Source organism: Hemitrygon akajei, chromosome 7 (genome assembly GCF_048418815.1).
Source record: "Hemitrygon akajei chromosome 7, sHemAka1.3, whole genome shotgun sequence".
NCBI classification, from domain to species: Eukaryota; Metazoa; Chordata; class Chondrichthyes; order Myliobatiformes; family Dasyatidae; genus Hemitrygon; species Hemitrygon akajei.
Window position 1 is genome coordinate 61,380,920 of NC_133130.1, and position 15,048 is coordinate 61,395,967.

General features: G+C 40.3%; 1 protein-coding gene across 1 annotated transcript in view; it reads right to left on the reverse strand.

The window, feature by feature from the left end:
• Nucleotides 1-15,048, reverse strand: part of LOC140730498 (serine/threonine-protein phosphatase 4 regulatory subunit 3B) — a 76,458-nt gene that overhangs the window by 19,213 nt on the left and 42,197 nt on the right. Inside the window, exons 8-10 of the mRNA XM_073051024.1 lie at nt 9,833-9,964; nt 6,604-6,706; nt 1,340-1,384 (exon numbers count right to left, since the gene is read on the reverse strand). Coding sequence (XP_072907125.1) covers nt 1,340-1,384; nt 6,604-6,706; nt 9,833-9,964 — 280 coding nt within the window. The remainder of the gene's footprint in view (nt 1-1,339; nt 1,385-6,603; nt 6,707-9,832; nt 9,965-15,048) is intronic.

Genomic DNA, 15,048 nt, shown 5'->3' on the forward strand with positions numbered 1-15,048 from the left:
GAGAGGAAAAGTAAGTGGAAATCAATTCTACTGGATTGCATAAACTTTCAATGCGAAGGGGTCAATAAAGATTTGCAAAGAGAAGGTTCGTCTAATAACTGAATTTGATAAGGTAATAAGATGACAGCAGCAAGTTTGTAAGACTGTATGACAATAGAATTAACTGCAGCACCTTCACTCCATCCGCAAAATGAACAATTTCCATTTCAACCATTTCAATTCTATTCCCCATTCGAATACGTCTTTTCATGGCCTCCTCTTCTGCCACAATCAGGACACTCTGAATTTGGAGGAGCAACACCACATATTTTGTCTGGGTTACCACAACCTGATGACATGAACACTGATTTCTCCAACTTCCAATTTCTGCCTTCCCCTCCCTTCTTCTTCAATTCCCCACTCTGGCTGCTTACCTCTTCTCCTCACCAGCCTATCGCCTCATCCTGGTGCCTCTCCTCCTTCCCTTTCTGCCATGGTCCATTCTCCTCTCCAATTCTCCAGCTCTTTACCTTTCCAACCTGTAACATCCTAGCTTCTTACTTCATCCCCCACCCCTTCTGCACCTACCTGGTTTACCTATTACCTTCTAGCTTGTACTCCTTTCCCTCCCCCTACCTTCTTATTGGGGCATTCTTCCCCTTCTTTTCCAGTTCTGATGAAGGGCCTGGGCCTGAAATGCTGACTGTTTATTCATTTTCATAAATGCTGCCTAACTTGCCTAGTTTTTGTCAGCATTTTGTGTGTTAATTGGATGGTTCTCCTGAAGAGCTGGCAAAGGCTTGTTGATCTCCTGCTATAGTATACAAGTTGCCTATAGTATACACACAAATACACATTTCTGTCAGCCAATTCTTCAGCTACAAAGACCAAAATCAATGAAGTCACATATTAATATCGCTTGAGTTATGCTTACATCAAATAACTCACCTTTGACCCAAAAATGAAATTTGGCCGTCCAAACTGTTTGTTATCACAATGCATAGGTTTACATATTGATGGTGCTTGATACTCACAAATAAAATTCAAATATAAAACTGCTCTGTAGTCAATATTGGATGAACTAAAATTAATTGGAAAGTCTACAGTTCAGTTTGTGCTATTTGGCAGCACTATTGGCAAAACATTTCTCACAAAAAAGTAAGTTACTAGCATATATGGGCATTTTATGCAGGCAGTCTATTTTAATTTACCATTCAAATCAGTAAGTGTCTATACACAAAACTGATCAACTCAGAATGAATTGTAATTAATTGTAAAATGTTGAAATTTAAAATCCATAATAAATATTATTAAAGCTATAAGTTATTCAATCTTAAAAGATAAAATCAATCTAACTTACCAGAACAAAAAGTAATATTCATGTTTGATTTGTCTGCAACGGCATCTAATAGGCAAAGAAAGAGTAATGTTACTGAGATTCACTGATAAATTGGTTCTCAAAACCAAGTTAGAATTATCCATTCAGAAAACACAACAATTCAGAATTCAACTGATAGAATTATTCACTCAACATGCATGATACAGTAGGTGAACATTGTCTGGAAGGCCAGTACACAATGCCCAACACTACTGTTTCTTGAGATGGTGGATGGGAGTAATTTGGCACTTAAGTATTTCCACAAGGTTTTCATTCAGCCTTTATAGAAAATTCAAATTAACGTTTCCAAGCCAGGAAGGTGTACAGCTTAGAGAACATCAACAGTGCTGCACAGGCCCTTTGGCCCATGATGCTGCGCTAACCTTTCAACCTACTCCAAAATCAATCACACCTCACATTTTTCTTTCACCCACGTGCCGATCTAAGAGTCCCTGAAATGTACCTAACGTATCTGACTCTACCACCACTCCTGGCAGTCCATTCCATACAGCCACCATTCTGTGTGAAAAACCATCCTGACATTCCCACTTATACTTTTTGCCAATCACCTTAAAATTATGCCTTCTTGTAGGAGCTATTTCTACCCTGGGGAAAATGTCCACTCCATTTATGCCTCATCATCTTATACACTTCTATCAAATCACTTCTCATCCCCTTTCGCTCCAAAGAGAAGACCAAGCTCACTCAACCTTTCCTCCTAAGACATGCTCTCTAGGCCAGGTAGTATCCTGAAAAATCTCCTATGCTCCCTCGCTAGGCTTCCACATCTTTCCTATAGGCAATCAGAATTGAACACTATACTCAAGTGTGGTCCAACCAGGGTTTTAAAGTGCTGTAGCATTACCTTGCAGCTCACGAACTTAAGTCTCCTAACAAAAGCCAACACACCATAGGCCTTCTTAAAACTGTATCATCTTACAGAGAAACACTTTGAGGGATTTATATATCACTTCACACTTCTTCAGACAGAATTCCATCTGCCACTTCCCATCCTAGCTCTGACTCCTAACAATGCCCCCATTGTAACCTACAAGCTCTTACACAACCCACACTACCAACAAAATTCATGTTATCTGCAAACATACTAAACCATCCTTCCACTTCATCATCCAAGTCATTTATGACATTCATAAAGAGGTGTCCCAAAATAGATCCCTGCAGACACCAATGGCCACAATCTCCAAGCAGAATACATTCCATCTATTTCAAACTCCTGCTTTCTATCATCAAGCCAATTCTGAATCCATACAGCACATTTCCCTGGATGCCATGCTTTGTGACTTTTGGAATGAGCCTACCACGGAGAACCTTGCTAAAATGCATATACAGTGCCTTTAAAAAGTATTCACCCCCTTGGAAATATTCATGTTTTATTGTTTGACAACATTAAATCACAGTGGATTTAATTTGGCTTTTTTTGACACTGATCAACAGAAAAAAACTTTTATATCAAAGCAAAAACAGATCTCTACAAAGTAATCTAAATTGACTACAAATACAAAATGATTGACTGCTTAAGTATTCACCCCCTTTAATATGACACATCAAATCATCACTGGTACAGCCAAATGGTTTTAGAAAAGATATAATTAGTTAAATGAGATCACTTGTGTACAGTCAAGGTGCTTCATATGATTGTAGCAAAAAATACACCTGTATTAGAAGATCCAACTGCTGGTGAGTCAGAGTCCTGGTAAAAACTACACCATGAAGACAAAAGAACACTCCACAAACAGATTATTGAAAAGCACAAGTCAGGAGATAGATACAAGATTTCCAAGTCACAGAATATCCCTGGGAGCACAGTTAAGTCAATCATCAAGAAATGGAAAAAATATGGCACAGCTGTAAATCTGCCCACGACAGGCTGTCCTCAAAAACTGAGTGAAGCCACCAAGTGACCCATGACTCATGAACCCCATGCAATCTGACAGAACTTGTGCAGTTTTGCAAAGAAGAATGGGGAAAAATTGCAGTGTCCAGAGGTGCAAAGGTGATAAGAGACCCATCCACAGATTTAAGGCTGTAATTGTTGCCAAAGGTGCATCTACGAAACATTGACTTGAAGGGGGTAATTATGCAATTACTGTGTTTAATAATTGCAATAAATTTAGACCAATTTGTAGAAATTTGTTTTCACTTTGAACAAAGGAGTCTTTCCTGTTGATCAGTGTAAAAAAAAACTAAATCCACTATAATTCAATGCTGTAAAACAATAAAATGTGAAAATTTTCGGGGGGGGGATGAATACTTTTTATAGGCACTGTATATATGACACCCACTGCTCTACTTTAATAAATTTTGTCACATCCTCAAAGAACTCTATCAAGCTCGTGAGGCATGACCTGTGCTGACTACCCCTAATCAGACTATATTTCTCCAAATGCTCATAAATCCTGATTCTAAGACTCCTCTTCATTAGTTTGCCCACCACTGATGCAAGTCCTACTTGTCTACAATTCCCAGAATTATCCCCATAACTTTTCTTGAACAAAGGAAAAATATTTGTCACCATCCAATCTTTTGGTACTATTCCTAGAGCTAGTGAGGATGTGAAGATCTTCACAAAAGGCAAACAATCTCTTCCCTCACTTCCCTTAGTATCCTGGGGCCTCTGGGACTTCTATCCTAATATTTTCAAAAGTTCCAGTACATTCTCTTTCTTTAATGTTGATATGCTCCAGCACATTAGCCTGTTCTATGCTGTCCTCACACTTGTCAAGGTCCCTCTCACTGGTGAATATTAACATAGAAACACAGAAAACCTACAGCACAATACAGGCCCTTCGGCCCACAAAGTTGTGCCAAACACGTCCCTAGTTTAGAAATTACTAGGCTTACCCATAACCCTGTTTTTCCAAGCTCCATGCACCTATCCAAAAGTCTCTTTAAAGACCCTGTCATATCTGCCTCCACCAGTTGCCGGCAGCCCATTCCACGCACTCACCACTCTCTGAGTAAAAATCTTACCCCTGACATCTCCTCTGTACCTACTCCCCAGCACCTTAAATCTGTGTCCTCTTGTGGCAACCACTTCACCTCTCATCCTCCGTCGCTCCAAGGAGAAAAGGCCGAGTTCACTCAACCTATTCTCATAAGGCATGCTCCCCAATCCAGGCAACATCCTTGTAAATCTCCTCTGCACCCTTTCTATCGTTTCCACATCCTTCCTGGAGTGAGGCAAACTGAGAACAGTACTCCAAGTGAGGTCTGAACAGAGTCCTATATAGCTGCAACATTACTTCTTGGCTCCTAAATTCAATTCCACGATTGATGAAGGCCGATACACCGTACGCCTTCTTAACCCCAGAGTCAATCTGCGCAGCTGTTATGAGCATCCTATGGACTTGGACCCCAGGATCCCTCTGAACCTCCACACTGCCAAGAGTCTTACCATTAATACTATATTCTGCCATCATATTTGACCTACCAAAATGAACCACTTCACACTTATCTGGGTTGAACTCCACCTGCCACTTCTCAGCCCAGTTTTGCATCCTGTCAATGTCTTGCTGTAACCTCTGACAGCCCTCCACACTATCCACACCACCTCCAACCTTAGTGTTATCAGTAAACTTACTAACCCATCCCTCCACTTCCTCATCCAGGTCATTTATAAAAATCACTAAGAATAAGGGTCCCAGAACAGATCCCTGAGGCACTTCACTGGTGACTGACTTCCATGCATAATATGACCTGTCTACAACCAATCTTTGCCTTCTGTGGGCAAGCCAGTTCTGGATCCACAAAGCAATGTCCCCTTGGATCCCATGCCTCCTTACTTACTCAATAAGCCTTGCATGGGGTACCTTATCAAATGCCTTGCTGATACCAATATACACTACATCTACTGCGCTTCCTTCATCAATGTGCTTAGTCACATCCTCAAAATTATGTGCTATTTACTAATGCAAATAGCTTATAAGGATCTCCCTTACCTTCTCAAACTCAAGGCAATATTACTGCTTTTATCACTGATTGGTCCTACCTTCACTCTAGTCATGCAGAGCAGGAGGATGACTCAAATCCAATTCCTTAACCCTACTTACAAGGCCTTTTCATGTACCCTTCCAGCTCTCTTAAGTCTCTTCTATTAGCACCTTACTGGCAACCATTTTACTCACAAAAGCTCTGTCTGATCCTTGCTTCCTACACCTAATATAATTCTTTCTTCCTCTTGATTAGATGTTCCACATCCCTTGTCAAACATGGTTCCTTCACCCTACCATCTATCCCTGCTTCAATAGCACAAACCTTTATAAAACCCCATACAAGTGCTCCCTAAACAACCTCCACACTTCCATTTTGCATTTTCCAACTACATCCATTCCTAATTTTGCTCCCCAGTTCCTGCCTAATAGCATATTTTGCCTTCCTGTAATTGAACCCCCCTGCGCCCACTCCCCGACAATATAACAAATGTGCAAGCCTATTATAAAGATCAGGGACTTGCAGTCACTGTATTTGAAATACTCACCCACTGACAAATCTGACACCTGACCTGCTTCATTGCCTCATACTAGATCCTCTCCTCTAGATGGCCCATCCACATACTGTGTCAGGAATCATTCAACACACCTAACAAATGTTGCACATGTAAACCTCTTGCACTAATGAGGTGTTTTAAATGTTAGGACAGATGAAGTCTCTCACAACAACCACCCAGTTATTTTTGCACCTTTCCAAAATCTGCCTACTGTCTGCTCCTCAGAATCCCTGTTGCTATGGTGGATGGGGTTGGGTCTAAAGAAACAAGAAACAGAATGAATGCTCTCTTCCTGTTTCTTCCTTGTAAAGCTATTTGTATTTTCTGGTGGGGAAGCAAACTCTACTTTGCCAACAAACAAATATACTGCAGGAATTCAGTGGGTCAGTGTGGGAGTATGAGTGGGAGGTAAGTGTGGGGTCAGTGAGTCAGCAGTGGGTGCAGTATGTGTGGGAGGTGTCAAATTGAGTAAGTCCTGCATCAAGACTAGTTTGCCATTTTCCTTTAAGATCAGCCCAGTGATAACGTCAAGATTGTCAATGAAAGCTATTTGTCAGTGACTGGTTCTTAAACAAGGAAATAGCACATTGACTGAATTTATGTATCAAAGAAAACATGATTATAGATAAAAACATTTCAAATGAGAAAAATTACAATTTTCAGACAAAATTAATATTGAAAGGTTTTTGGTATGCTTTATAGAAAAGAGGACTTTAACACACATCAGTTTGAAACTTACCTTTATAGCTGCGTTTATCATCTGTATTAGCCAGCAAAGGAGCACTTAGAACATGCATACAATGCTTGTAGAAAAAGCTGAGGAACTCTGTTTTCTCAGTTTTCTAACAAAAATGGCAAGAATACACCGGTCATTAGTCAATCCCTTAATTGTTTCATTACTGAAGTTCTGCCATTTTTCATATATGCATGCTTCATGGTTTGAACAGCTGCAGAACTCATCTCTAAAACAGTATTCGAGTATAGAAATTGTCAAATCACTGCAACGGTTTAAATCTTAACTAATTATGAACATTGTAAAAACAACTGGATTGGTAAGCAATTGCCATTAAGTACACAAAAGCAGGAACAAAAATAAAACTTAATTAAATTAACTTCATTAAATTTCCTCCCCTCAAAGAAATCTTCAATTAAAAACCTCACATTTAGCAAATGAGTCATATTCAATATTTTAAGTTTCTCTTTCTAATGCTCAAAATTAAATTATCAATTCTTTAAAGTTGACAAATACTTTTTAGTAATAAAGTCAATGTAATTAAGTAATGAAGCAGTGTTTTGGGAACAAGTTGCAGTAGAGTGCCAATGCAGCAAAAACACTGCTGCTGTGAATGGCAGTAAGGCAAGTAAGTTGCACCCGAGATAATCTGATTTACAGCTACCAGGTTAATAAGATAAATGGTTTAACGATGGTATTGCAGAATTAGATGAATCTAGAGCATTATAGGATAAATAACTGAAGTTTGGATTGTATGAGACCATGGAACAGAATTCAAACTAGCAAGGCAAAACTGTAGTCTAGATATAAAGAAAATGAATTTTCTGAGTGCACAGGAAATGGAGTGAAAATACGTTTTTTGACTGTATCACTCCTCTGGAGATGCACAATGCTAGAGTAAAAAGGGGAAAAATTAACAATGCATTTTTTTCTAAGGAAGTTGATATTTACCTTGACATACAGGGGGTTCAGCTGAAGAAAATGGTGGCAATCTTTGCAAAGAGTGAATACACAAGGATCATTCAAATGGGGGACAGAATTTAATATCAGTATACAAAAAGAAACCAAATATTTACAGATGGCACGATACACAGGCAAGAATAGTAAATCAGGGAGGACCAGTGGTGATAATTTGGTGACTCAGAAGCTGCTGCTGTTGACGTAGTGGTTGCTCTGTGATAGACAAGAGGGATCAAGCACGGTCAAAGCCAAGGACAGAAAGTATAAATATAGCCTACTATATCAAATCAATGTGAATGTTACTTAGAAAAACTTTGCCCACAGCATTCTTTGCAATGGTGATGGTTGGAAAAAGGAAGGAAATGAAAGGAATAAGAAGAGGGAGAGAAAAAGGGGTGGTTAAGTTTTTTTCCCCTAAGGGGAATAAGATAAAAATAAAAAGAAATTGTTGAAGAGAGCCTCAGTCTTGGAAAGAGCTCTAAAATTTTTTGTATCAAGAATTTTCAAAGCACAAGTTTCAATGCAACATATACCATATTGGTCTCCCAGAATGTGCATACTTAATATATACAGTTGCAAGAAAAAGTTAGTAAACTCTTTGCAATTACCTGATTCTGTGCATTAATTACTCATAAAATGTAGTCTGATCTACATCTAAGCCACAATAATAGACAAACACTATCTGCCTAAATAACACACAGTTGTACTTTCCATGTCTTTATTGAACACATTATTTAATCATTCACAGTCCAGGCTGGAAAAAGTATGTGAACCCTTGTATTTAATAACTGGTAGAACTTCCTTTGGCAGCAATAACCTCCACCAAGTGTTTCCTGCAGCTGCTGATCAAACTTGCACAATGGCGAGGAGGAATTTTGGACCATTCCTCCATACAAAACTTTCAGTTCAGCAATATTTCTGGATACCTTGCATGAACAGCCCTCTTCAGGTCATGCCACAGAATCTCAATTGGGTTAAGGTCTAGACTCTAACATAGCCATTCCAAACCATGAATTTTCTTCTTTTTAAACCGGTCTGTTGTTGATTTATTCTTGTATTTCATTGTGTTGTTGCAACAACCAACTTTTATTAAGATTCAGGTGACGGACTGTTACCTTGACATTCTCCTGTAAAATTTGATACTATTTTGAATTCATTGGTTCCTCAATGATTGCAAGCTGTCCAAGCCCTGAGACAGCAAAGCAGCCCCAAACCATGATGCTCTTTCCACCATGCTTCACACTTGGGATGAGGTTTCGGTGTTTGTGTGCAGCGCCCTTTTCCCTCCAAACACAGTAGTGTGTATTTCTGCCAAAAAGATCAACTTTTGTCTCATCTGTCTACAAAACATTGTACCAGAGTGTTGAGTAACATCAAGGTGGTATTTTGCAAACTTGAGATGTGTAGCAATGATTTTTTTGGAGAGTAGTGGTTTCTTATGTGGTGTTCTTCCATGAACACTGCTGTTCAGTGTTTTTCTTATAGTGGACACATAAACAAAGATTTCAGCAGGACTTTTGCTATTACCCTTGAGGTCTTTTTCACCACCTTCAACATTGCAATTGTGCACTTGATGTGATCTCCGCTGGGCACCCAGTCCAAGGGAGAGGAGCAACAGTACTGAATTTCCTTCATTTGTAGACAATTTCTCTTATTGTGGACAAATGAACACTAAGGTTGTTAGAAATGCTTTTGTTGCCTTTTCCACCTTCTAAAGTCCTCTGAAAGTTGTTTGAATCAAGGCATGGTGCACATAAACAGATCTTTCTTGAGAAGAGCAGGTTCTGTCAGTAACCTCACTTGGTGTGTCTTTTTTTTATAGGGCAGGACACCTCTACAACCCATAACTCCAATCTCATCTCACTGATTGGAACATCTGACTCCAAACAGAGGTTCACGTATTTTTTTAACCCTAGACTGTGACTGTTTAAATGGTGTACTCAATATTGACGAAAAGTTGTACAAATGCTTGTGGGTTATTAGTTTAGGCAGATTGTGTGTTTGTCTATTATAGTTTGTATATTATTTGTGACTTAGATGAAGATTAGACCACATCTTATGAATGATTAATGCAGGTAATTGACAGGTAATTGCAAACGCGCACGTGTGTGTGTGTGTGTATTATATATATTTATATTAGAAATAGAAGCAATTTGATGATATGTTCTATCTGGTCCAAATGAAAACTTAAAATTAGGAATGGAAGCACAAGATTATTCACATCAAACTAAATTAACCCCTTTATTTAAAAAAAGGGATCTTTTAACTTCCTTACATTTGCTGTGGCTAACATGTTTTCTGGGTCAATCAATGTTCTTAGTAACCCCATTAACTGAACTGCTCCACCAAGTTCTGGGTCAGCATCACAGATCATCTGTTCAATGATTACATTAATAAGAAGAATGTCCTGAATAAAGAGAAATGAAAACCATAAAAATCAATTTGAACTTGTTAGTGAACACAAAATGAAGAACTGCTTACTTTTTCAAATCATAAGATCAATCAATATTCTTCATTAAAATCATTAAATATTCTTCAAAATTATTTTCTGTTACATCAAATAGATGCGAATCTGCAAGGGTACCTGTCAATCAACTTCATAAATTGACAATCTTTTAATATACCTTACCATGAAAGAACCAGATTTGTCCATAGGAACAGAATTAGGCCATTCAGCCCATCAAGTCTGCTCCGCCATTCCATCATGGCTGATCTCAGATCCCAATCAACCCCATACAACTGCTTTCTCACCATACCCTTTGATGACCTGACCAATCAGGAAATGGTTAATTTCCACCTTAAATATATCTACAGACTTGGCCTCCACCGCAGTCTGCGACAGAGCATTCCACAGATTTGCTACTCTCTGGCTAAAACAATCCCTCCTTACCCTTGTTCTAAAGGGTCGCTCTTCAATTTTGACTGTGCCATCTAGATCTGGTAAGCTTCATCATAGGACACATCCTCTCCACATCCACCCCATCTAGTCCTTTCAACATTCGGTAGGTTTCAATGAGATCTGCATGCATTCTTCTAAATTACAGCTAGTGCAGGTCTAAAGCTGCCAAACTCTCCTATGTTAACCCCTTCATTCCCAGAATCATCCTCGCTAACCCCCTAGACTCTCTCCAATGACAACACATCCTTTCTAGAATACGGGGCCCAAATCTGTTGACAATACTCCAAGCGCAGCCTGACTACTGTCTTATAAAAACTCAACATTTTCTCCTTGCTTTTATAGAAACATAGAAAACCTACAGCACAATATAGGCCTTTCGGCCCACAAACCTGTACTGAACATGTCCTTACCTTAGAAATGACCTAGGGTTACCCATAGCCCTTTATTTTTCTGAGCTCCATGAACCTGTCCAGGAGTCTCTTAAAAGACCCTATCATATCCACCTCCATTCCACGCACTCACCATTCTCTGTGTAAAAATAACTTACCCCTGACGTCTCCTCAGTACCTACTTCCAAGCACCTTAAAACTGTGCCCTCTCATGCTAGCCATTTCAGCCCTGGGAAAAAGCCTCTGACTATCTACATGATCAATGCCTCTCATCATCTTATACAACTCTATCAGGGCACCTCTCATCCTCTGTCGCTCCAAGGAAAAAAGTCTGAGTTCATTCAACTTATTCTCATAAGGCATTCTCCCTAATCCAGCCAACATCATTGTAAATCTCCTCTGCACCCTATGCACAAGGAGGATCTGCTATTCTCAGAGAATAGTGAATCTATGGAGTTTTCTGCCCAGGGAAGCATTATGCAATACCTCATTAAATATACTCAAGGCACCATAAGATAGATTTTTTTGCATGGCGGGAGAATTAATGATTATGAGGGAAAGTTAGTGTTTTATTATGTGTGTACATAATAAAGAACTCAAGTTCCCAGTGTGCAGTGTGGGCGGTTCACCCAGAACCAGAGGTGACGTTAGTGAACAACACAGACACACACACCTTTGGCGGGCTGAAGGTCCCGAGTAAAATGTGGTCGAGCTAAAGCCATTCTGTAAATCTGTAAATAAAACAGTTCTTGTGTTTTCAACCCTTGCGTCTGTCCTTGTAAAAGAACATCACATGGTGTGAGATCTAAATACGCAGCGGAACTGAATACCACCAGCAGCATTGAATGAGGAGCTAGGTCCGATGGAGAGAAGCTGCCAGCAATGAGCACACTGTCTCAAAGTTCACCAAGACTGAGGTGACAGCATAAAAATCTCTTCAATGGATAACTTAAGTCCACCTGCACCTGTATAGTTTACCAGCAATCTAGCTGATAATTGGAAATGCTTCAAACATTGATTCAATATATATTTAGTGGCAGGCAGAGTCTCTGACGTCCACATGATCAATGCCTCTCATTATCTTGTACACCTCAATCAGGTAACCTCTCGTCCTCCGTTGCTCCAAGGAGAAAGGGCTGAGTTCACTCAACCTATTCTCACAAGGCATACTCCCCAATCCAGGCAATCTCTTGTAAATGTCCTCTGCACCCTTTCTATGGTTTCCACATCCTTCCTATAGTGAGGTGACCAAAACTGAGCACAGTACTCCAAGTGGGGTCTGAGCAGGGTCCTATATAGCTGCAACAATACTTCTCAACTGTTAAACTTAATCCCACGATTGATGAAGGCTAATACACCGTAGGCTTTCTTAACCACAGGTCAACCTATGCATCAGTTTTGAGTGTCCTATGGACTTGGACACCAAGATTCCTCTGATCCTCCACACTGCCAGGAGTCTTACAATTAATACTATATTCTGTCATATTTGACCTACCAAAATGAACCACTTCACACTTATCTGGGTTGAACTCCATCTGCCACTTCTCAGCCCAGTTTGCATGCTATCAATGTCCCGCTGTAAACTCTGACAGCCCTCCACACTATCCACAACTCCTCCAACATTTGTGTCATTAGCAAATTTACTAACCCATCCCTCCACTTCCTCATCCAAGTCATTTATAAAAATCATGAAGAGTAGGGGTCCCAGAACAGATCTCTGAGGCACACCACTGGTCACTGACCTCCATGCAGAATATGACCTGTCTACAACCACTCTTTGCCTTCTGCGGGCAAGCCAGTTCTGGACACAAAGCAATGCCCCCTTGGATCCCATGCCTCCTTACTTTCTCAATAAGCCTTGCATGGGGTACCTTGTCAAATGCCTAGCTGAAATCCATATACACTACATCTACTGCTCTACCTTCATCAATGTGTTTAGTCATATCCTCAAAAAATTCATTCAGGTTCATAAGGCACAACCATGCTGACTACTCCTAATCATATTATGCCTCTGCAAATGTTCATAAATCCTTCCTCTCCCATCTCTTGATGATGCAGAGATCATCACCAGAGGCTCAGCAATCTCCTCCCTTGCCTCCCACAGTAGCCTGGGGTACATCTCATCCGGTCCTGGTGACTTATCCAACTTGATGCCTTCCAAAAGCTCCAGCACATCCTCTTTCTTAATATCTACATGCTCAAGCTTTTCAATCCTCTGCATGACATCCCTACCATCACAAAGATCCTTTTCCATAGTGATTCTATACCCCTTGAAATAAATACCAACATTGCACAAGGACTTCTAAGTCCCTCTGCACCTCTGATGTTTGAACCTTCTCCCCATTTAGATAATAGTCCACACTATTATTCCTTTACCAAAATGCATTATCGTACATTTCCCAACACTGTATTCCATCTGCCATTTTTTTGCTCATTCTTCCAATTTGTCTGTCCTGTTGTTAATTGCACTACTTCCTCAGCACTATCTATCCCTCCATCTACCTTTATACCATCCGCAAACTTTGCCACAAAGCCATTATCTAAATCACTGACAAACAATGTGAACAGCAACAGTCCCAATACTGACCCGGGGAACATCACTAGTCATCGACCGCTAACCAGAAAAGGCCCCTTTTATTCCCACTTGCTGCCTCCTGCTTGTCAGCCATTCCTCTATCGGTGCCAGTATCTTTCCTGAAACACCAGCGTCATGTGTGGCACCTTATAAAATGCCTTCTGAGAATCCAAGTAAATGACATCCACTGCCTCTCCTTTGTCCACCCTGCTTGTTACTTCCTCGAAGAACTGTAACAGATTCATCAGGCAAGATTTCCCTATACAGAAACCATGCTGACTTTGACTTATTTTATTATTAGACTCCAAGTACAGTCGGCCCTCCTCATCCGCGAGGGATTGGTTCCGGGACCCTTCACGGATACCAAAATTTGCAGATGCTCAAGTCCCTTATTCAACCTGTCTCATTGCGGTGAACCTTCGGACCCAGCGGAACACCAGACCTTATTTAACCTGTCTCAGTGCGGTGGACATTAGGACCCGGCGTCAGAGCTCTGAATCTGCAGTGTTTCTGTTCACAAAAATAATCACGATTGAAAATAAAATGGAAATAATAAAGCAATCAGAAAGAGGTGAAACGCCATCGGTTACTGGAAAAGAGTTAGGCTACGTCAGTCAATGATCGGAACAATTTTAAAGGATAAAGTGAGAAAGGCTGTGCCCCGGTGAAAGCTACAATTATTACTAAGCAATGCAGTGGTTTAATTATTGGTTTTGGGGTTTTGAGTTTTTGATCCTCCACATCAACCCAGCACGGTGGAGAGCGCCCCTCGGGAGCGGTCTGTCACTGGATTGAACTCGGGAACTTCCATTCCCGAGCCCAGCGCTGAAACATACGTTCTCAAGTGTTTTATATGCATAGAAAGGTAAAATATATACTAAGACAAACGTTTGACTAACTGATGCTAAATAATACCGGATGTACCTGTTCTGACTTACTTAGTAAGAGAACTTCCGATTTTTTTCGAACCCAATCCACGATAACCCACGCACATCCTCCCGTATACTTTAAACCATCTCTAGATTACTTATAATACCTAATACAATGTAAATGCTATGTAAAATAGTTGTTATACTGCATTGTTTAGGGAACAATGACAAGAAAAAATAGTCTGTACATGCTCGAACAACAAGTGCTGGAAGAACACTTCCGGGTTTTCACGATTCGCGGTTGGTTGAATTCGCACATGCGGAATTCGTGGATAAGGAGGGCCGACTGTACCCTGAAACATCTTCCTTAATAATAGACTCCAACACTTTCCCAACCACTTAGACTAACTGCCTATAATTTCCTTTACTACTTTATATGCCCTTGCATAGAACGTAGAAATCTACAGCCCTTTACAGGCCCATCGGCCCACAATGTTGTCCCAACCATGTAACCTACTCTGGAAACTGCCTCGTATCTGCCTACTGCATAGCCCTCTCTTTTTCTAAGCTCTGTGTACCTATCTTAAAAGACCCTATTGTATCCACCTTTACCACGATCACTGGTGTGCATTCCATGCACGCACCACTGTGTGGAAAAACTTACCTCTGACATTTCCTCTGTACCTACTTCCAAGCACTTTAGAACTATGCTCCCCCGTGTTAGCCATTTCAGCCCTGGGAAAAAGCCTCCGACTATCC